Source organism: Mastomys coucha, unplaced genomic scaffold (genome assembly GCF_008632895.1).
Source record: "Mastomys coucha isolate ucsf_1 unplaced genomic scaffold, UCSF_Mcou_1 pScaffold23, whole genome shotgun sequence".
NCBI classification, from domain to species: Eukaryota; Metazoa; Chordata; class Mammalia; order Rodentia; family Muridae; genus Mastomys; species Mastomys coucha.
The window spans coordinates 90,150,409-90,172,219 of NW_022196906.1; the positions used below are offsets into that span (position 1 = coordinate 90,150,409).

The 21,811-nt window shown below is 37.8% G+C and overlaps 1 protein-coding gene across 4 annotated transcripts in view; it reads right to left on the minus strand.

The window, feature by feature from the left end:
- Positions 1 to 21,811, minus strand: part of Rasa2 (RAS p21 protein activator 2) — a 97,612-nt gene that overhangs the window by 54,546 nt on the left and 21,255 nt on the right. For all 4 annotated transcript variants that reach the window (XM_031346126.1, XM_031346125.1, XM_031346124.1 and 1 more), the window contains exons 2-5: positions 21,472 to 21,589; positions 15,944 to 16,047; positions 11,865 to 11,959; positions 632 to 708 (exon numbers count right to left, since the gene is read on the minus strand). In XM_031346126.1, the coding sequence (XP_031201986.1) occupies positions 632 to 708; positions 11,865 to 11,959; positions 15,944 to 16,047; positions 21,472 to 21,548 (353 nt within the window). In that variant the 5' untranslated portion in view covers positions 21,549 to 21,589. The remainder of the gene's footprint in view (positions 1 to 631; positions 709 to 11,864; positions 11,960 to 15,943; positions 16,048 to 21,471; positions 21,590 to 21,811) is intronic.

Here is a 21,811-nt window from a genome sequence, read left to right on the forward strand (position 1 = left end):
CCCTAAGGTATAGGGGTATGAACCTCATAGCCTCAGGCCGTAGGGGTATGAACCTCATAGCCTCAGGCTGTTGGGGTATGAACCTCATAGCCTCAGGGGAGCTGTCATTCAGACAGCAAGTGAGGCAAAGACACAGAAGGCTCCAGAATGAGAAACGCTTGGTAGCTTATGGAGGGAAGGCGTAGAAGACCAGACTAGCACACGAATTTCACAACACAGTCAGACCACTAAGAACCCGACAGAAGGGAAGTGCTCAGTCTTAGGGTGGTCACTTAGTCTGAGCGTCATGTCATGTGACCCTGACCCCTGGGTCCCCAAAGCTCTGTGTTCTGACCGAGTGCTCGGAGGCTCTCTCCTACGATCCTTCACACCTTAATGCTTACACAGATTTGCTGCTTAACCCACATTCAAAAAAACTTAGTTGAATAATTAATGACTTGACATAACCTGAGTGGATTAAATGAAAAAATAAACTGGCTTATCAGTTTGGTAAAGAAATGATGTATAAGAGTTTTATTTTGAAGTTCCTAAAGGATTTAAAATAAGAAATTAGTCTAAGAACATAAAATAGAGAATTATTTCTAGGTGGTTTTGACAAAAATAGATAAACAAATAAAAAAGATATGCTTACTGTACAACAAGCTGCTGGCACACGGTTCCATTCTCTGTTATCAACTCATTCAGTCTTAATTCAAGGTGAACTTTTCCCTAGGTGAACAAAAAGAAAAAATATCAAACTAAGTCTATCTTATTTTGCTAACAAAGTATTACAATGTACTTCTATCCAAATGGCACACATACTTAATTATTCACTAACCACTATTATGTGTCTCTGCATACATTTATTTGTTAAATGGCTAATAATCATCAATATATATATCAAAGTTCTGACAGAAAACATTCTAATATTTGTATGAAATATGACATGTAGAAATTTAGGAACTTTATGCCCTACTTAATAAATGTTTACATACTGCAATGACCACAGTATTTCCTTAAAGATGGCACTTATATTTTTGGAAGAAATAAAAAGAAATTCATTTCTAAAGCTATGAAATTAAGTTAAAGACAGAATCAGTTTTTGAAAACCTATTTCTGTCAACTACTAAAGGTTGCTTTACTATCTGCTATGTTTTAGGAAGCACTATGGGAATAGATAGGAACGACAGCTGCGTAAGAAACTGTCACTGCTGACCAGAGGGTCACCACCTAGCCAGGGACATAATAAGAGTGACACTATATAGTCATGCATTGATGGAAGGATTGGAATAAAACACAGTTCTCTCTGACACACAGCTGGTTAGAGATGAGTTGAAAGTACAATTTTAAGTTTTAAGGAATTCAAGCCATCAGCTTCCTCAAGAAACATCTTAGGAACAATGGAGCCCACAGCTTGGCTGTCTCTTCCGTTTACTGGTGATGAGCAATCTAACCCAGTTAACAGTTGGTGCTGTGTCACTCCATATAGCTGACAAGACAAACTCCCAGTACCAAGTGGGGATCTTGTGGTGTGATGGCTCGGGCCTGGGGATCTTGTGGTGTGATGGCTCAGGCCTGGGGATCTTGTGGTGTGATGGCTCGGGCCTGGGGATCTTGTGGTGTGATGGCTCGGGCCTGGTGTACCGAGTGACAGTACAGGGTAGGAACATTTGTGCTCTAGTTACAGCTTCTCTTCAGAGCCCTGTTAGACATTCATTCTAAGAGTACAATCTGAATCACCTTTACTACTTTGTGTGGACTTGTCTCAGGAGACTGAATCTCAGGACCATGAGTTGCGAGGTTCAGGTGAGATGACTACTACACAATGAGCAATAAACAGTTATGAGTCATAGCGCGAAGGTCTGTATGAGAGAGGCACGCTCTAATACAACAAAGGCAGCAATGAGAAAACAAGCAGTCATGGAGAGTTGGAACTAAACAGAAATAAATAGTCCAGGAAAAATCTAGGTATAAATACTGGTAAAATCATACATATCTTACAAACTAGGTCTTTCACTATTCCTGCACTTAGCATTCACAACCTCTGCTTTTTGATACTGACCTTGAAGGTCTATACTACATAGTAATTTCTAGTATTGCATATGCGTGTGTGTGTGCGTGCGTGCGTGTGTCTGTGTGTGTCTGTGTGTGTATATGTATGACAAGAACAGAAGACTGTAAGTGGGGTAGGAATTTAAAATAGTTATCTTAATTTTATTTTAACATAGGGTCTCACTATTTAGTCTAGGCCAGCCTCAAACTCACAATATGTACCACCCATTTTTTTGTTTATTTTGTCTTGTTTTTATTCTAACAGAGAATAAAATGAAAAATTTAGCAAATAACTAGGAACTATGAAATGAATTAAATGAAAACTTTAGAGCTAAGTAACAAAGTAACTGAAATGAGATATACTTAACATCAGATCAGCTGCAACTAAAGTGGAATAAACAGGAGAGAAAGGCTCATCAATAGAAAATACTCATGATGAAGGACAGAGGAAGGGAGAGCCTATGTGACATGTGACACATGCAAAACAGTCTGGTGCTTGTGCTAGTGAGACTGGGATCCCAGGACAGAAAGTCAGGGATGGGAGAATCAAGAGATAATTGCTTTAAATTTTCTAAAACCTATGAAAGACATTACATCACAGATTCAAAAACTCCTAAAAACACATCAGTTGGATAAATAAGAGGACAACATACTAAGGCACTAGTGAGATAGCTGAAAAAATAAAAAGGAAACTTAGAGCAGCTGCTATCTCCTGGTATCAAAAAATGCAGAGAAAACAGGTTTGTAAAAACAGGCAAAATACAATGCATAAAGATAAAATCCTCTCACATCTAAATAGCCTTTAAATCATAAAATATTTAAATATTAAGAATTTCCTCAGGGCTGGAGAGATGGCTTAGCGGTTAAGAGCACCAACTGCTCTTCCAGAGGCCCCAGTTCAAATCCCAGCAACCACATGGTGGCTGACAACCGTCTGTAATGGGATCTGATGCCACCTTCTTGTGTGTCTGAAGACAGCAACAGTGTACTCGTATAAATAAATAGATCTTAAAAAAAAAAAAAAAAAAAAGAATTTCTTTATAAAAATGACTGAGAATGTTTCAGGGCTGGTGAGAGTGCTCTGTGGTTAAGAACACTGGCTGCTCCCGCAGAGGACCCCAGTCTGATTCCCAGTACCACACAGCAAATCAAAAATGTCTAACTCCAGCTCTGAGACACCTGATGCTTCTTCTGGATTCCAAAAGTACCAAATATGCACACGGTGCACATGCACACATGTAGATACTCATACAAACACAGAAACTTAAAGACAAACTAAAAAGAACTGTTTCAATTGCTCTCAAATCAGCGGCATGGATGGTCATGGGTTAACAGCTACCCACAGCAGAGACCAGAACCCCACTATCAACAACAGTGCACAGAGTATGGCCACAACCAGCGGCTTCTTATGGTTACTACTGACAGAAATGTCGACAGCTTTTTAACAAAGACCTTCTATTTTGACAAAAACAAAACAAAACAAAAAACAAAAAAACAAAACAAAACCCAAAAAACAAAAAAGAACAAACCCCCAAAAACCTAATGGGGGAGGAACAAATGAACAAACAAACAACAACAACAAAACGTTACGGCTCCTGGCAGACTTTGGCTGGTTGTTTTTGAGATCGGGTCTTGCTACACTGCCTAAGCTGTTCAGTTTCCTGAGCAGCTGGAATTACAGGCAGGTATCACCACAGCAGCCGAGACAGCTTTACTTATAGAAAGTGCCTCTAAAGAATTTTAGACACAACTGCCTGTCAGATGAAAGACAAAGTTTTACTTTTTAACATCTCTTATACTAATGTTAATATTTTACAAAAAGATTTTTTTCTCCTTAAATAATAATTTAATAATGAGATAAAGAGTGGGGCACAGTGGCCTACACACATCATTAGTTCCAGTATTCAGGAGGCAGAAACAAACAGATCTGAGTTTGAGGCCAGCCTGATCTGTACAGTGAGTTCCAGGACAATGAAGACTACACAGTGAGGGCTGGCGAGATGTCTCAGTGGGTAAGAGCACTGACTGCTCTTCCAAAGGTCCTGAGTTCAAATCCCAGCAACCACATGGTAGCTCACAACCACCAGGAATGAGATCTGACACCCTCTTCTGGTGCTGTCTGAAGACAGTGTACTTTTGTATAATAATAAATAAATCTTTTTTAAAAAAAGACTACATAGTGAGACCTAGTTTCAAAAAAAATAAAAATTAAAAAAGATAGAATGGCTCATTTCTGTTACTTCCCATATACAAACTCATAAATAAAGTTTTAAAATCAATCTATAATAATAATGAATTATGCTTTTATATATATGATCCCTTAACTGAATATGTGTTTAATGTCTTGATTTCTTCTTAAATGGCTGTTTAAAACAGTAAAACAAAGGCCATTAACAAAAAGTATGTACCAATTGATAACTTACAGTATGATCCAGATGGTCAAGCTTATCCTGTTGGATAAGACTTACTAAGTAATTGCATCAAAAGGACATAACTAATATTACATCTAGCATAACAACTGGGTTTGCTGCCTGTACAAGTTGTGTGAAACACCACCCATAATTAACAGTCTTATGCAAAGTATGTTCTTTATCCAGGTACCTAGGAAATAAAGAATGGAACAATGCTTGTAAGGTGAGTTCCAGCATCTTACAGCTAAGAGGATGGCTGTATTATCATTACTTGCATGGAAGAAAATAAAGAAAATGTACACCAAGTGGAACAGACTGACAGCCAGGATCATAACCAGGACTGGAACCTAAGGAAGAGAATGCTTCAAAATCAAAGAAGCAGTCGGCTAGAATCAAGCCCTGAGAAAAAGTGAAGTGCCCGTTTGCTTAGGGGCATCAAGTCCTAAGAAGTGAGAGCCACTTGTGCTCTCTTTCAGTCTCACTGTGGAGTCCAAAGGCACATTACAATGGTTTCAGAAGAAAAAGGTTCAACCCAGAGAGGAAAATGGCAAAAAACAGAATCAAGAAAAAGATTTGTATTTTATTAAAAAGGTAGAAAAGGGGCTGAAGAAGTGGCTCAGCAGTTAACAACAAGCACTGCTCTTACAGAGGACTCAGGTTTGACTCCCAGAACCCACACAGTGGACTCACAACCATAACCAACTCTGATGCCCTTTTTTGACTTCTGTGGGCTTTGACACATGTGCTGTCCATAATGCAGTCAGGTACAGACGCATACACATAAAATAAATATTTTTAAAAATTCTGTCAAGGAGCTGAAGACATGGCTCAGCGATTAAGAGCACTGCCTGCTTTTGCAGAGGACCTTGGTTCAATTTCCAGCACCCCCAAGGCATTTCATAACTATCTGAAACCCCAGTTTTAGAGGGTCCAACCTGGCTTTCACAGACACTAGGCACACATGTGGTCCAGACATACATGCATATAAAACAACCATACACATAAAGTATTTTTTTATTAAAATTCTGTAATGAAAAAATTCACTCATTAAATACTGCTATCATGAGCTTCTGAAAAGAAAATAGTAACTTCAATAAGAAAGTGATAAAGTAAAAGGTTAAGATAACATGTCAATTGACTTGGAATAAAATGCGAGTTCCTAGTGGGCTCTTCTCATTAGAGGAGTAAAGTTCATTCACGCACGGCACTTCCCGTGTCTTCACAGATGGTCCTTTAGACTGAGATGCTCATTTCATAAGTGATCTTCCAGCAACAAATCAGTAATGATTTGAGTTGCAAATACTAATTAGTGGTAATGACAGATAATTAAACTGCTTCCTCTCTGAGATAAAGATGCTAATAATTTCATCCACTCAATCCCTAAACAAACAGGCCTAACCCAAACTCCAGAATGTACTGCCCTGCAATGTTTCCTCCAACTGCATGAGATTCAGTGGACAGTGACCCAAATTTAGCTAACTTCTCTCTGTAAATTGTGAGTCAGATGTTTGAGGATGAGGAAGCTATATGGACACAGAGACTTAAAGATGAATATAGCATTTTAAAAGAGTCACTAAGAGAGTAAATTCACAGAAAGAAACAGAGAGAGATATGTACTCTCATTAGGCAGACAAAAAAATGGGTGACATCTTTAAGAATCATTAAGTGAGGAGATAGCTCAATTGCTAAAGTGTCTGCCACACATTCGTGAGGGTGAATAACTCCCACCAGCTGTCCAGGAAAACAGGTGTATAAAAAGATGAGTATCTGATCCATTCTAAATATTTGCCCTTATATCCTCAGCCTGCCTATCAAGGGAACTTCTCCTTACAACAGACTAAGAACATTAAAGAAAACCACAACCAACAAAATGCAGAGCTGTGGAGCCCAGTCTCAACAGGTTCATCAACAATACAATTCTTGCACCTAAGGCTTGGGGATCATTGTGAAAGGGGAGTGAGGGGTGGGAAGACTGTGAGAACCAGAGGATCAGAGAGTTTGCTATGAAATTATGTCTCCCAGTAATGTCAGAAGGTACACCCATGAACTTTCACAGAAATGACTGCCTAAATACAAGCAGAACAAGGATAACAACAGACACGCCATTGTGGGTTGGTGTGAGGTAGCCCAGGAGGTCCCAGTCCTAGCAGGGGAAGCACTTACCCAGAAGATTATACCAAACAGTCAACCTCGTATTATACAGATTAAATAGGTTGTAGTTATGTTAAGAATATATGCATGTACACACAATCACACACACACACACATACACACACACACACATACCAACAACATTTAATGAAAAAAGAAGTCATAAATTTGAAAAAGAACAATGAGGGCTATATGGTAAGGCTTCGAAGGAGGAAAGGGGGAGTAATATAACTATATTCTCAAAAAAAAAAAGAAAGAAAGAAAGAAAGAACTTTTAACAAAGATGGCTGTAGGCTGTAGTGGTGTACTTGGGATCCCAATCCTAGGGAGGCAGAGACAGGTAGTCCCCTGGGGCGCCCTGACCAGCAAGCCTAGCAACAGTGACCTCTAAGTCCCACTGAGAGGACCCTGTCTGAATACCAAGACAAAGTATCTTTAAGAATGACACCCAAGGTTATTCTCTGGTCTCTAAATCCACTAGATCACACATATACACCCATCACACATAACTCCTCCCCTTGCACACCCCTAGAATCTTTTTTCTCTTTTGTTGGGAATTGGTTCTAATGCTTTGTCTTACTTTGGCCCTCAAAAGCTGGGCTTCTAAACCTGAGGGCCCCTGCTCCCAGCTGGCTTCAACTGATAATAAAGAATTGCCGTACAGCCAATGGCTGGATAGGGAAATGGGGTGGGACTTTTAGATTGTGTGGACAAGGGACCCAGGGAGAGGGGAGAGATGGAATTGCCATCATGGGTAAGCAAAAAAATGAAACTTAAAGGCCTGCAGGCATGTAAGAATCTGGGAAAGTGGCCCTAGGGGGCCACATTCCCACTTGGGTCTGGGATAGCAGAGATGAAATACAGATTTTAAAAGATGCTAACTCAGGAATATCAGAGGGGAGTGTTTGCTAGCCACGGGGAGGGTTAGAAGTGCCCAGCCATTCAGCTAGTCAAAACATATCAAAATTAACTGGCACGTGTGTGTTTGTCTTTCATTCGTGAATCCAGAGAGCTCTTAGGTGGGTGTAGTGGTGCTCAACTCGCCAGGAGCCAAAGCAGTTTAACTAATTCACCGCTACACTCTTTATTTTATAAGTAAATAGTTATTTAAAAGAGCATGAAAGACAAAAACATTAACTATTCATTTTTCAAAATGAAAGTTAAAAAGCCATAAACATGAAAGAAATCAATCAGTGGATCTCAGTTCCCACCTGCCTTATAGTACCTATTGCTGCAGAGTTGGGGCTACTGCTAAGAATGACACGTCACAGTTTTTGTTCATCAAAGCCCCAGATAAAAACTAATGTTCTCTGTCAACCATCTTATGAGGACTTAAGTCACTTCAAGGATCATTTTTAACTTCTGTGAATTTTTATCTTGTTTGCTATTGTCAGAACCTAACTGCCAATTAGCATGCAGTATCTGTGCAGATGTCTGGTTACTATGTAGCTCACATTCCCAAGGAAGGTCCTGTAATTTGACTTCAAAAAGTTCCTTATGCATCCCACCACCCCTACCTGCCCCGGCCCAACTCGCTCCAGCCTATTTATTTATTATATATAAGTACACTGTAGCTGTCTTCAGACACCCTAGAGGAGGGCATCAGATTTCATTACAGATGGATGTGAGCCACCATGTGGTTGCTAGGGTTTGAACTCATGAAGAGTAGTCAGTGTTCTTAACAGCTGAGCCATCTCTCCAGCCTCCCTATGCACTTTCTAATGCATTCTCCTTTGCCCATTAATTTGGGTAGGCCTCTGTTCTTACATTTTGATGCTATCTGAGTGATTCTAATCTGAATTCTACTTTTTTTTTTTAAGATTTACTTATTTATTTTATGTATATGAGTACACTGTAGCTGTCTTCAGACACACCAGAAGAGGGCATCAGATCACATTGCAGAAGATTGTGAGCCACCATGTGGTTGCTGGGAATTAAACTCAGGACCTTTGAGAAGCAGTAGGTGTTCTTAACCACTGAGCCATCTCTCCAGCCCTGCAGAATTCTTTTTATAACTAAGAGTACACATCACTGAAAGACAGTACAGTGCTGTGATTAGGAGATAGACAGGTCTCTAATGGCATCACAGTTTCTATGACTAAGCCACTGCACCCTTTAGTCGGATTAAAATAATCTGTAAAGGAAGTTAATATACCTGCCTCATAGTGCTACTACAGACCTCAAATGAGGTATGTATATTAAGTTCTCACTACTGTACTTGGTACATACTTTTATAATTACTAAAAGTAATCATTAGATTGAGTCCTGCCTAAATGTAATCTCATTGCTTTCTATACTGTCATATATTCTTATTTTTTCATGTCTTTAAAAAATGTTATAAAACTTATACAGGGTAAACAAACAAAAACTGAGTAGGCTCGGTATTAATGGCAAGTTGTTTCCATATCTTTTATATTCACAAGGCTAGTGTGGTATTTTCAGATTGTTTGTGGCTAAATAATAACATTCCCAATGATAGCATGTTAGCCTGAAAGTATCTTCCCTCCCTCCCCCCTCCCACAGCACTCTCATTTTAAAATCTATTTTAAGTAGTAGGTCTTACTAATTACCATTTAAGATAAAAGTTCTGGAAAGGCTAATGACTAATGGACATGAAAGCAAGGAGTACTGAAAATTTAAATGCCAATACTATATATAAAACAAATGCTACTTTAAGTATTTTTAGGGTCCGGAAGTTACAGTTTTATATATATATATATTTTGTCAAATAAAAGCCTGTGCCCCAGTATTAGTTTCTGGTATCATCTCCAAGATTAAGTATACATAGAGTTCTATATTTTCAGAATCAAATTCTTAAATCCAGAAAATGAATGCTGGTTATTAAGAATGCACTTTTAAATAAACAAACTGTAATGAATGTTCTAATTAATTTCATTTCAGATCAAAATATCAAAAGCCTCTTCTTATTATTCCTTTAGTTCAAATCACTGACAGATTAGATGGGTGCAGCAGGATATGCCTAGAATCCCAATGTTAGGGAGCTTTGTAAGATTAAAGCCAACCTCAAGTACACATGAGCAGCTTCCTCAAACGGCTACCACCATACTGGTTTTTCATGTGGGTTGTAGATGGAAAGTGTATTAAATCACATGTTAAAAAACAAAAATGGATAACCTGGTAAAACTATATTAGAAAGCCATCTGTGTTGGCTAGTTTTATGTCAACTTGATTCAAGCTAGAATTATTTGAAAAGAGGAAACTTCAACTGAGAAAACGCCTCCATGAGATGCAGCTGTAGGGCATTTTCTTAGTTTTTGATGGGGGAAGGCTCAGCCCATTGTGTGTGATGCCATCCCTGAGTCTGGGAACCTGGGTTCTGTAAAAAAGCAGGCTAAACAAGCCATGGGGGACAAGCCAGTAAGCAGCACTTCTCCATGGTCTCTGCAATCAGCTCCTGTCCCGAGGTTCCTGCCCTGTTTGAGTTCCTGTCCTGACTCTTTGGGAAATTGAAGTGTAAGCCAAATAAACCCTTTCCTCCTTAACTTGCTTTTGGTCACGGTGTTTCAATGTAGCAACAGAAACCCTAACTGGGGCACCATCAGACTGAGAAGTGGTAATAAATTTACATCTGTATAGAAGCAAACTGGTTTTTGTTTGTTTGTTTGTTTGTTTTTAAGACAAGGATTTATGCAGCCTGGCTGGCCTTAGAAGCCTGCCTTCACTTCCTAGGTGCTGAGGTTACAAATCTGCAGACAACGTTCAGTTTCTGTGGAACTGGGGATGGCACTCAGGGCTTTGCACATGCTAGTCAAACAGTACCAACTGAGCTACAACCTAGCTCAAAATTAAATTTTAAAGTATTCTTGATCCATATGAGTCAAGTATGGTGAATTTTATTCTCCTTTACAGAAATAACATTCAAGGTCATTAAAGTGAACATATAAAAACACCATCAGCCCATTCTACTTCTTACATGGCTTCTCCCTTGGCACTGACAAGGCTGTATTCCTGAGAGCTGAATGATAGATATGGTCAAATGGAAAGAAAGGAGATTAAGATGGGTAGATAAAACAGAAAAAAGTACTTGGCTATACTCTGTATTTAAGAAGGGATTTTAGCACACAATACTTATTTTTTTTTTTAGAATTTAATCACCACAGAGATTGCATAAAAGGTTATGAAGAAATGGAGACATACTTTATTTGCAAAGTATCTGTGGGTATGCTTTTTTCTCCTTGTCTTAAACTTCTGAGTCTTAGCAACAAATTATAGCCTGTTTAAGAGACAAAGAATCTGTCTGCAGTTATGCTCTTGCAAACTGTTTCACAATCATTACCATAGTTAACAAATAAGATTACAAAAAAAGAAAAGAAATGAGAAAGAGAGATAAGAGAGAGAGAGAAAAAGAAAGAGGGAGAGAAAAAGAGGGAGAGAGAGAAAGGAAGAAAGAAAAGATTCCCTAGAATAAGTCATAGAGACAAGCTTTTTAGAAACTTCAACAATACATTTCTGGCTAACAATACATTTCTGTTCACATATAGAATTTATACAAGGCCTTTTATTTTGGCAAGAGGCAAAAGAATAGATCAACAAGCATCATGATACCCCTTCAAATAACAGGAGGTGAACAGGAGGGGAGGTAGGAATGAAGGCTATGCATTGCAGATTTAGGCGTGGTTTAAATAAGTAACATTTTCCCCCAAGTCTAGTTTATTAGAAATGGAATAAATGCATCCAAATGAGAGTTTATTATTTTGTGGTTAATTCCTGTATGGGTACATGTATATACATGTACGTGCTATAGACATGTATGGACATTAGAGATGAGGGTTGGTTCTCAGGGGCTGAAGAGATGGCTCAGTGGTTAAGAGCACTGACTGCTCTTCCAGAGGTCCCCAGTTCAATTCCCAGCAAGCATATGGTGGCTCACAACCATCTATAATGTGATTTGGTGCCATCTTCTGGTTGTCTCTGAAGACAGCTACAGTGTATGTGTATACATAAAATAATACATAATTCTTTTAAAGAAAGAAAGAAAGAGAGTTGGTTCTCGCTTTCTACCTTTACAGGGGTTCTGGGAATTGAACACATGTCAGCAGGCTTGGTGGCAAGCACCTTTACCCAGTGAGCTCTCCTACCATTCATACTTTTTTAAAAATAAATATCCAAATAGAAAAGCCATTTCCTTCCAACTCTCTATTACTTAAAGGTCTATCTTTGGTATTAGAATGTAAAATAAGGAATAGCAAGTTCTAAAAGTATAAACTAGTATAATTAGCTGGTTAAAGTCTCTTGTATTATTTAACTCACCTGAACTTCTGAATTTGAGTCAATAGGCTGTAGTGGAAACCAAGTCTCTTTACCACTATGACTGCACAAGTCTTCTTTCTTGATGGCTACTTTTCCTACAGAAAAGAAATAAAATGATGAGAAATCATAGTTTATATGTTATAGTTTATAGGCATTGTCATATACTTTACAGAAAATACTCTAGAATAATTTAAATCTGTTGATATGAAAATCTACCATTACTCCTTTTTTTTGAAAGCGGATGTTGCTATGTAGCCCTGGCTGGCCTGGTACTTGCTATTTAGCCCAAGATAGACTTGAACTCATGGTGATCCTCCTGCTTTAGTCTTCTGAGTGATGAGATTACAAAATTTAAAAGTTCATTTCTATCATGTTTGTTTCCCCCTATACCTTAAAGAAGAAATGTCCTATTTCTGCTTGCCCACTGGATGACCCTTTTGTGGGTCATTCTGAATCAGGGAATTAGAAGAACTCAAGCTGGAGTTTAATGTAACTATGGTATATTAGCACTTCCTCAGATTAATATTCAGGATAAAAAACAAAATGTAAATGGCAATGCAATGTCATTTTCCAGGCTGTGTAACACTGTGGATGAAGTATATGTGCAGGGTAATTCTGAGCAGTAACATCTGTATTTAATAAGAAGTTACATGCTCCAATTCTGTGAAAGGACAAACAATATCACCCATTACTAACAAAAGTAAAAAGTCCCTCAAAGACCATTTTACCAAAACATTATTAAGCTAGCTATACTGCTTCAATTCATATTCTTTAACCATCAAGGCTGCTCTCTACAGCACTTGTGCCTCTCAGGGAAAGATGATGCACTATGAACAAAGGAGTATGAAATGGAGGAAGAAACAAAGGACCTTAAAGGAAGTATTTAGCATGCTGGCGCAGAACACTTCCTTCCTCAATGCAAGCCTTAGGAAGCAGACAGTTCTGCATGTGACTAACCACTCAAAGACTGCACAAAAGCTCCAACAAAAGAGATATGTGGTAGTTTAAAAGTAATTCACCTCTTTCCTTGTTTAAAAAATATTTTCCTTTGATGTATCCTAACAGTATGTTATGTTTGACAACATAATCTTACTTTTAGTGCAATAGTTGAAAACATTAGAAATTATAAAGAAATTTTTATGTGAAGCTGTATCAACTTTAAGATATCAAGTGAAAAGGAAGATAGAAAAACAAACATAACAACGTATATATGTATATATATCCCCCCCGAAGCAGGAGGTGATTATACAATTGTAGAATATACTAAAAAACACAGTGTGATTTCAAATTTTACAAATATTTTATCTTGATAATCCCAGCACTAGGCTGGCCTGGTCTACATAGTGTGTTCTAAGACAGCCAGGGCTATACAGAAAGGCCCTGTCTCAAAAAAAAGGGGGGGGGGAGGGAGGCAGACGGAGGGGGGAAGAAAGATTTTCAAATGTTTGCTGCCAGGAACAGTATACAAAACTTCTACTGTTTTCTTTTCCCAGGATTTCCAAAAATCTTATCATTTTCTCATGTTTTGCTCTGATATGTGCATGCATGCATGTGTGTATGTATAATATATACATGTAAAATGATTCTTTCTCTAAGCCATTAAAAAATAAGTTTTAAATATAATACACTTTAAAACAAAAAAATTTATGGTATGTAACGTACACCTTAGTAAAGTTGTTACTTAAAGTTTTTAAAACATATTACTGTTTTATTTTTATCTCTACAATTATAACTTAAAACTCAAACTACAGATGTACAATTTAAAAGCAAATGTTAAAGTACAGAACCAGATTTGTAGTAGAACGGCAACTGTAGCAATAGTCCTCAAGAGACAAATTTAAAACACATAAAACTTTAAACCTATGAATCTGTTTTCTTTGAAATACTTTGAATGAAATCTAATATAAAGATAAAAATCTTTGTGTGACAGCTAGAATTGTAGAAAGTGACACTAGAAAAATGTACCTCAGGGGTTTTTAATTGAATTTTAAGATGAGAAATGAAGAGAAAACTGAATTTATTCTAAAACTGAAAATGCACACGGATAGCTAAGTACAGAATATAGGCATTAACTAAAAAAACCAATTATTCCTTATACTGCCTAAGGAATTTAGATGGAAAGTCAAATTATATAAATTTCTTGATATGTTTCATTGTCGACTGCACAAAATTCCTAACAAATCAATATACCTGAAATGGCTGAGGATACATACAGTTTAGTATGGCAGCAATGTAAGATAGTCACAATTCCAACTTCCACTGATTCTACATTAGAAGTAAATTTTAAGTGAATGACCAAGAGCTTGGTACTTAAAAATTCATATATATGTACACATACAAATACAAACATACATATAGATGCACATATACACATACATGCCCTATAGCTGAAGTTCTTATCTTCTAGCCATTCCTTTCTGTACTGGCTGGTTTTGTGTGTCAACTTGACACAGGCTGGAGTTATCACAGAGAAGGGACCTTCAGTTGGGGAAGTGCCTTCATGAGATCCAGCTGTGGGGCATTTTCTCAATTAGTGATCAAGGGGGTAGGGCCCCTTGTGGGTGGTGCCATCCCTGGGCTGGAAGTCTTGGGTTCTATAAGAAAGCAGGCTGAGCAAGCCATGGGAAGCAAGCCATGGGAAGCAAGCCAGTAAGGAACATCTCTCCATGGCCTCTGCATCAGCTCCTGCTTCCTGACCTGCCTGAGTTCCAGTCCTGACTTCCTCTGGTGATCAACAGCAATGTGGAAGTAAGCTGAATAAACCCTTTCCTCCCCAACTTGCTTCTTGGTCATGATGTTTGTGCAGGAATAGAAACCCTGACTAAGACACTTTCATTTTACAGATTTTTTTAAAGTGACTATCTTTGTTATCCTTTCTCCCCAAAAAAGGCACAGAGAATATCTAGCACCCAGTTCTTAACATCTTAAATTTATATAGTAATATTTTTAGTTTCTTCTTGTTATTAGGACCTCATACACACTACAAAAGCATTCTGCAAGTGCACTCTAACTTCTGCCCTAGCATGTCATTTGAGTAGGATTTACTAAACCAGCTGTAGTGGAACATGCTTATGATCTCAGTGCTCACAACGCTGAAGCAGGAGAGTTTTAAAGCCAGTCTGGGCGAGGTGGGTGTGTAGGGGAGAGGGAGACAGAATATGTATGTTTCATCCATATATATAGTCATTGCTTCATTTATATGTATATGAATTAAGTTGTCCTATATGTGCGTGCATGTGTGTGCATGCACATAGACAGACAGACAGACACGTGCATGCGCACACACTTACACACACACACACACACACACACATACACACACACACAGAGAGAGAGAGAGAGAGCAAGCCAAGTCCTCAACTTTAAAAGGAAGGGTTTTAAAATGTTTTGTTTGAAACCTTATTCCTTTGAGCAATTCATGCCCACATTCTATAAATCATACAGGTACAATTACAAAAAGTGATTCAACTTCCACATTGCCTCAACTTAAGACTATTTAACCAAGCATGTGCCTCAAAGCCACACAGAAATGAATCTTTCCTACTACATCTTTCAGATCAGAGGAAATACACCTGACATAGCTATCTTCCCAGAAGACAACCCAAGCCCCGGGTGTGACATTTCAGAAGCAAATTTCTGCTTATGCCCTATGTTTTTAACTACATATTTGTTCTCTCTAGAAAATCTTCTTCTCTAGATGGGAAGTCTGACTCTGCAACCCCGAGAGCCTAAGACGCACAGTGACCCTTCTGCCGCAATCTCTTGGTACAAGTGTGAACTTCCACGCCTGATGAGTTTTACTTTAAAAATCAGCAAATATCAAAGGTGACTTTGAGAAATCATTATTATTTGCAGCTAGTATGGAAACATGTATCATATTTGAACCAGCAAATGTCTGTTCACAGAGTGTCATTTAAAGTGAGTGTACCAGTTAAAAGATCAATGAACATGCAACCTAGAGGAAAGGATTAGAAATGCTGAACATATATTATCCTGCAGTTTTTAACACCTCTTTATTTACAGAAAGAATGAACATAACACTAATATTGTAATTATAAATAATTATGAATAGTACCTACCTATACGAAGATCTCTTTGTAAAACATTTTTATCATAAACATAAAAAGACAAATACTGGAAAGTTCTTGGAATCTCAAAATAAAATTCTTCACTGAAATATGGACTAGAGAGAAAAGAGAAAGCTCATTATATTAAATAATATATATTTATTATCACTATTAAGTATTCATTACTACCACTAGTAATTTGGTACTACTAATAAAATCATATTCAAATTTTACTTTCAACAAACATCCATGAAATTATAAACTAAAATTCTTCAAAATTCCAAACAAATTCTATACAAATCAAGCTGAACTGAAAAGACTTTAGGTGCCAGATGAATTCTAAGCATGTAGCTTTTCGGAAGGTCCTGTGAACAAAAGATCTAGGAATTGCCTACGCCATGCTCACCTAAAGCTGACCTACATGAGAGACAAGAACAAAGCCATTCATACTATTATCTTAGAAAGATATAATGGTAAAAGTTGTATTACTCACAATAATACCTAATATCTAAAATGAATAATGCTATATAAATTATTTTAAGTATATTAGAAATAAACTATTAAGTATTTTTATTATCTTTCCTGAGTCATTTTTGAATTATATATAATCAAATCTGATCTTTGGAGGCTGGTGGCCTTTGATAAATTTACAAACCTGTGTAGCTTCCACCTCAATCACAATACAGAATACTGTTACCACCTTAGAAAGTTCCTTTATGCTTCCAATAATACCCTAACACATCACAAGGAACTAATTATGAGCAGTGGGGGTGGGCTTCAGGGGTTAGAGCCTAGGGCCTTGTGTATGCTATGCAAGTATGTAAATGTATCTTTTATTTACCAGATATAATTGTTGTTTCAGAGGCTTACTGCTGAATAATCTCACTCTTTTGGCTCTTTCTGAACTCTGGCTGGCTGGTTCAACTCAGCTGTTCTGGCCCAAACACCTCTCCAAGCTGACTGATTCAAACTGGCTTCTCTCAGCTTCTGACTGAATTGCTCTGCTTGCTAACTAACTAACTCTGGCAATCTATTCTAATCTTCTGGCTCCTTCTTATTCTTTGCCTTTTATCTGCAACCTATCTCAGTAAAATTCTCCCCAGCCCTTTATGCTGCTCTCTTAAGTCACCTCTCCTTCTCATGGTGTGAGAGCTGGGCATACCCTATCACTGATTCATCCTGTCAAATCTTTCTCTGATTTGTCATTTTGTCTGCTCCTCATGGCTGTTTCCTTCTACAAATTAACTTTACTTTCATTGTTTGGGATTAAAGGTGTGTGTTAAGGGTGCGTCTGTACTCCAGCCAGATCACAGAGACCTAGAAGATCTTTGATGTGACCCCTTGCCAGAACAGTCATGATGCTGGATTAAAATTCCTTTACATCTTCCCTCATTCTATTTAAGCTAAATATTGTACACATTTTAACTGTTATGTTCTTTTACTAAGTTGTATTCTTACAGTGATATGATTTCCTTGTATGTGTGTACATATGTGTGCAAGTGTGACTGTTTGAGTATAAAGGCCAGAGGTCAATCACCTAGTTGAGTGTCATCACCTAATTTTTTGATACAGGGTCTTTCCTTGAGTCTGAAGCTCCCTGTTTGGCCATACTATCTAGCCCCAGGGACCCTCCTGTTCATATAAGCCCAGCTCATTTCATACCACTGCAATACAGCTTTATGGGTGATGAGGAACCAAATTCAGGTCCTCATGCTTGTATGACAAGACTGAGCTATTTTCCCAGTCTCAGTGATTTGATTTGTGGGAACCTGTGTGTGGATGTGCATACTCCTATGAGTGCATCAGTATAGAGATCAGAAGTGGATATCAAGCATCTTCCTTCATCTATCTCTACCTAATTTAAAAACAAACAAACAAACAAACAAAAGAAAAAAACACAGGGTTTCTAGCTGAACCTGCAGCTCACTGATGTGGCTATACTGACTGGTCAGCAAGTCCCAAGGATCTTCTTAGCTCCACAACCTCAGCTTTGGGATTATACCACTAGTGTTTGGCTTTTTACATGGGTGCTAACTATCCAAACTGAAGTTCTCAATGCTTTGAAGACAAGCACTTTATTTACTGACCTATCATGGTTGGGGAAGAAGCTTGGGAGGCCTCACCAGCAGTTAATGACTACTGGAAAGGGGAAATCATTTTCCTCAGTGGTGTAGCCATTTGTTCGTTGCCCATGCTCCAGTACATAATGCTCTACCTACACTTATGCAAGCAGCCCTAATTAAACTCACTGGGTCACATACATACACACAAACACATGAAAGTAGGAGAACTTGCTAGAAGGAATTCATAGAGTGTGTGCATGGGAATCAGATGAGGGAGGGTAAGGAGTGGGTACGACTTACAAACAATACATTCACAGATGGAATTTTCAAGGAAAGAATTAAACATAAAACCTCTCACCTATCCCCCAGAAATTTCCCTGTACCCTCTGCAATCACCCCACAGTTAGTCAGTTAACTGGGGAAAGTCCTATCATTATAGATTACATCCTAATAGTGATGGTTTTAAACTGTATTTTCCTGATGATTAATGGAGCTGGATCTCTTTCTATGTGTTTCTGAGACATTTGTATATCTTCTTTTATGAAATATCAGAATCTTCTTATATTTTAAAAGTCTTAATTATTAAGCATTTGTTTTTATTTAGAGATATTTAGAAGCAAAAATCTCTTAAATATTTTTACAATTCTTAAGTATTTCCTATTTTATAATTCAAAGTTATAAAAACTGAAGAAAATATTCCAAAGGTAGAGAAAGTTAGAAAGACCTACAATGTAGATACCTCCAGTTTAATGGTTGATGACAATTTAGACAAGTATTAAGAACATTATAACAAAATCAAGATGAGGAAGGATTTTTCCTTCAGATTCTTTTGCCCTATTCTAGAAGGGAAGATTGGGGGGCACTCAGAATCCAAGAATTATCTAGTCTAGCTAGCTATACCTTAGGTATCTAAGGCAGTGACACAGATAGCTTGAAATGATCTTTCAAATTGTTTTCTTCTTAAAAGTGGAAAGAAATAAGGAAAACTGGTTTCACCATTTTTCCACTATACAAACATTCAGAAAGGTTAAGGGTTATTTTCTCATATATGGCTACATATTACAAACTGTAAGTACTCAATTTATGGACTCAATTTACAAAATTACTATTTAATTTTGTAATCACTGATTATCTTGTGATATAAAATTATAACAAACTGAAATTTAAATATTTTCAGGTCTCAAATCCCAGCTGTGCTTGTAACTTCTGTCATTACATGACAATCATGCAGCCTTTCAGTGACATGATTTTATCATTCATAAACGTAAATAAAAAGGCCATCTGTGAATCTGAATGAACAAATGTGAAAAAAAATTTAGATTCTAAATATGGGCATATGATTTGTGACAAAGTCCCAATGTTTTTGGGCTACTAAGGCACCTTTAGTTTTTCATTTTGTTTTTAATTATGTACGTATTCTTTTTTTTTTTTTTTTTTTTTTGAGGAGGGCCCACATGTGAAGTCAGAGATCAACCTGTGAGAGTTGGTTCTCTCCCTCCACCATGTGGGCTCTGGGTGCTGACCTCAAGTTTCAAGAATGACAGCTGGTCCCTTTACCCACTGACTGAGCCACTACAAGGGCTACTTTTAGTTTTATGTACTTTTCTTACGAAGAACCAAACAACACAGAGCCATGCAGAGGGGCAGGCCTACCCTACCACCGCTGGAGGCTGACATAGGAGCAAGAGTTCAATGCCAATGTGGACTATGTACATAGCTAGGCCCCAAACAAGGAAGAGGAAAGGAAAAGGGCAGGAAGAGCGAAGAGGAGAAAAGGCAAAGAACGAACAGGAAAGGAGACACAGGCAAAGGTCATAGGAAAATACAGGCGAGTGTGCAGGAGAGGGTAGGAAAGCACCACAGCACCCTCCAGAGGCCAATGGAATAAAATACAGTGTGACATCTGTTTCATTCACCATGCTGGTCTCAACAAATCCCAGAATCCTCCATGCTTTGTCTCTGAAGATTTTCTTTCAGCAGTTTGGTGTTGGTGGTTTGGTTGTTTTTTTTTTTTTTTTTTTTTTTTTTGAGATAGACTCATTATGTAGCCCAACTGGCCTGGGACTTGTTATATGAACCAGGTTGGCCTCAACCTCAACAGAGATCTGACTGCCTCTGCCTTCCAAAAGCTGGAATTTAAAGCATGAATCATGACACCTGGTTTTAGCATAGTTCTATATCAAAATTACAAACACAAACACTGCTACAAGGCAGAGGAGGCAAAGAAGAATTTTCTGTATGAAATAGTTTCAAAGAATAAGTACACTTTTTTTTTCTTTTTTCTTTCTTTTTGAGACAGGGTTTCTCTGTGTAGCCCTGGCTGTCCTAGAACTCACTCTGTAGACCAGGTTGGTCTTGAACTCAGAAATCCACCTGCCTCTGCCTCCCAAGCGCTAAGATTAAAGGCGTGCACCACCACTGCCCGGCATAATTATACTTTCAAAGATAAAAACAATCTACCAAGGGCTTATTCCTTGATAATACATTAGTAAGTAACTTGTATATATGCAGATGCAGAGAAAGGGTGTGTTTGTGTAGCCCAAAGGTTAATATCAGTTATCTTTCTCAATCATTTTCCACGTTATTCTTTGAGACAGATCAATTTATCTACCCTAGCTGGCCAGCAGGTTCCTGGGATCCTCCTGCCTCCATGTCCCCGGCACCGGGAACTATATGGGAGCCACTGTACCTGGCTTTCTTACATGGGTACTGGGGATATAACACTTGATCTCATACTTGTGCAGCAAGTACTTTACCAAGAAAGCCATTTACCTCTCTAGCTTCAGCCTGTGTGAACTTTGAGCTAATATGTTCTTTGAAGAAGTAAAAATGATGTGCTCTGAGGAAAGTTCAAACAAATAGGCACTATTTAACCTAGAGAGCAGACTGAACAATTACAATAGTTGTTTTCAAACATTTAATACTGTCACGTAAAAGATGGACTAAAATTGTTCCCTAGAAATCTAAGGGACAGAGCTAGGACAACTAAGAAAAAATACTTTATAAGGCAATGAAAAACCACATGAAAGCAAGCACTTCATTGGTGTTATTCTTGGAGAGAGATGAGTAAACAAAACCCAGAACTGAGCAACTGGCACATGACTGGATGTCATTTTAATAATCATTAACCAATTAAACATAAGCATTTTCTGAGTCACAAGAGTTCAAAGACCAAGCAGACTACTTAGGAAGTGTGAACTTCTTGGTGACTAAAACATTAGGTAGCTGCCCCATGACCACTTGCCAGAACTACTGCTAAGGAGACCAATGCTGTCAGTTCAGCTTACTGACATTCAAGGCCTCTTCAAATGCTTACATTCTGTAAATCTAAAAAAATAAATTTATAACAGAATAGAATACCTGTGAATAAAAAATATTAGCTTCAAATCAAGAAATTCAATTTGATGATAAAAATCTGGAAAATACATAAAACTATGAATATATATCAGATGAATAATTTCTAATTTCTCTACCAACCTTAAAGACTTTTCAACAACCTGGGTGCGATAAACTTCTTCCTGGTCCAAATTTATAGTGCAGAAACAATCTCGCATTTTGTTGGGTCCAAGATATGGCAATAAATTTTTTGCTTCATCTGTTGGCACAAAAGTTTAAAACGTTTAAGTTTAAAAGTTAATTTTTTTACTTTTATTACCCAAAGCTTATATATAAATTCAGTCTGGAGTACAGAGAAAAAACAGCTAGTGAACGGGAGGTCAAGGGGTCTAAAGGAGACTAGTGAGCACCAGGGATGGAGCTAAAAAGTGGTGAACTTTCCTAAGAAGTCTATAAAAACAAGTATTTTTTTTATTACAAA